Source organism: Glycine soja, chromosome 7, assembly GCF_004193775.1.
Source record: "Glycine soja cultivar W05 chromosome 7, ASM419377v2, whole genome shotgun sequence".
In the NCBI taxonomy this organism is placed as follows: domain Eukaryota; kingdom Viridiplantae; phylum Streptophyta; class Magnoliopsida; order Fabales; family Fabaceae; genus Glycine; species Glycine soja.
This window is the reverse complement of record NC_041008.1, coordinates 10,976,466-10,978,655: the sequence shown is the minus strand read 5'-3', so window position 1 is coordinate 10,978,655 and position 2,190 is coordinate 10,976,466. Positions and strand designations below refer to the sequence as shown.

At 38.0% G+C, this 2,190-nt stretch overlaps 1 protein-coding gene across 1 annotated transcript; it reads left to right on the top strand.

Annotated features, from left to right (window-relative positions):
- The first annotated feature begins 235 nt into the window (after window positions 1-235).
- LOC114420348 (VQ motif-containing protein 9-like) lies at window positions 236-619 on the top strand. The gene is made up of 2 exons (XM_028386265.1): window positions 236-308; window positions 435-619. The coding sequence occupies exons 1-2, from the start codon at window positions 236-238 to the stop codon at window positions 617-619; spliced, it is 258 nt and encodes an 85-aa protein (XP_028242066.1).
- The last annotated feature ends 1,571 nt before the right edge of the window (window positions 620-2,190 follow it).

The following is a 2,190-nucleotide window of genomic DNA, read 5'->3' as shown; positions in this document are numbered from 1 at the left end:
AGAATGTACTAGGGGGAACTTAAGCAACGACAGGTTTATATGTAAAAACGTCGTTGTTTTTATTCCCCTAATTACATAATTGCCACTCGTGTGTATATACTCTGAAATCCCTAACCTTCCTTTGACTCTTGCCTTGGCCAACATATGACGGCCGCACAAGGACCACAAAGTTAACATCTCAAGCTTCCTCTGCCGTTGTTACCTTCAACAGCTTCTCCGTCTTTTCCAGACCCCCATGCCGTTATCTCCTCTGCCGTCGTTCCCCACCGTCCACGCGCCTAGTGAGTCACCCATCTCCACCTACATGCGCGATCTGTAGACTCTCATAGATTCAAACGCCAAGCACTTTTTAGGTTTTTCTCCCTTACCTCCACCGCCTCAGGTTCAGCCTCAACAAGAACAATAGCAGCAGCAAGCGATGGTTTTGTCGTAAGCACCATCGTCGTTTCAACTGTCGTCTTTGCCTGTGCCATATGGGTGTCTGAATTCGCAACTGGATTCCTACCCTCTTCTGTCGCCAGGGCTTCTGTTTTCCCCAACTTTTGGTCAGTTAGGGTTTCTGCAGCTTTCATTTTCGTCGACTGTGCCGGTTCCTAGCTCTCGCTGGAAGGGAATTTGAGAGGGTGAGGTGAGTTTGGTCACAGACATGTCCATTTAGCACATATTTGTTAGGGTTTTTATTTTTTGGGTTGTTGTTGTGTTACCTGTACATGGTGCTGGTGCTAGGGGGAATTCAATTTGCGGTGGTTGGACTCAAAGTAGTCCGCTGATGCTTAGTTTACTTCTATAAATGGGATATCAAAGACATGAAAAGGGTACACTTTTGCATTGGTTCATGCTCTCTGCTGTTTGGGGATATGCAAAAACAAATTAGATGTTATACAATTATAGTGAGATTATTATTATCATTATCATTGTCATTATGATGTTGTTTTCAATATAATCAAAATCTTTATTGTCTTCACTATTGTTCTTCTCTTCTTTTAATTCTGTGTAAATGTCTTAACGATGTTGATATTGTCATTTATTTTTTTGTTGTTTGTCACACAAGCTGATGATAATTGGCAATTCCTTTTGACACTTCAATTGGTTAGATCCTGGTCCCTTCCCTTGTGAGCTATTGTGACTGGCTATCCCCTGTCTGATGTCTTCCAAGCCTTGAATAGGAAATAATTGACTGGTTGAATTATAATTGCATGTGTTTTGTTTCGGTGTACAAATTTTGTACTATAACACTGCTTGCCTTTTGGATTCATGTTTTTGCTAGTGGCAACATCCCATTTAGTCATACAAGGTTGAAATTTCTAGTGTTCACTCTCATGACTAATACATGATAACTTAACGAAAGGTAAGGGCAATTTCTAGTGAATTTATCTTTTAAATCTTATAGGCTGGTTTAATCTTTATCTTTTGATTTTAACATGTATTAAAAGGAATAGAGAGAGATGAGTTTCCTGATAATTTATGGAAATGAATGAAATATAGTAGTTATTTCACACTTAAATTATAGGGATGCTGATTGGAATCAAGAATTTAATTTTTCTTGATGTTAAGAATCACAAACCAGAAGGTCAGGAAGTGAGTGCAGCAGAAGTAAACATTGATAATCACATGAATGAAGGCAGTGGCTGAATTAACTTAGCATAACAATGCAAAACTTGTTGCTGATTCCAGTTTTTCCAAGGCTAAACCAGAACATTCTTTGGACTCACAATTCAAACCGCCAGAAGCTTCACAACTAGTTTTTATCTTCACTATTTTATTCTTGTTTGGTTGCTCAAATTAAATGCATTGTTCTAATTTTTTAACATTGCTATTTTTCTTTGTAGGGGAAAACACACCCAACTCAATTTTTTTGCTTTTGATGTCCACCCCAACCCAATTATGTGTGTTTAAGCTGTATTGGCAGTGTGATTTGTTATATTTTGTGAAAACTAGGAATTTAATTATGTAATTGTCTGTTTACGACACTGTCATTTAAGACAGTTAAAAATCGTCATAGAATGGTTCGAAGAACCGACTTAGCTTCATGCTTTTGTAGTAGTGAATGGATTGAAACCTCAAATTCATTGTCTCTACTAGTGACATATCTCTCTCCACAAACATTATTTTGTAAATCCCAACGATGAGAATGTGTGAAAATGTGTTCTGAAGGTGATGCTAAAGTTTAGGACAAGCCAACTGTTAACG

Bases quoted from the DNA above. Each gene is read 5' to 3' on its own strand.
- LOC114420348 (XM_028386265.1), top strand. From the start codon at position 236: ATGCCGTTATCTCCTCTGCCGTCGTTCCCCACCGTCCACGCGCCTAGT. The intron at 309-434 runs GCGATCTGTAGA...TTTTGTCGTAAG, and splicing joins ACCCATCTCCACCTACATGC to CACCATCGTCGTTTCAACTG.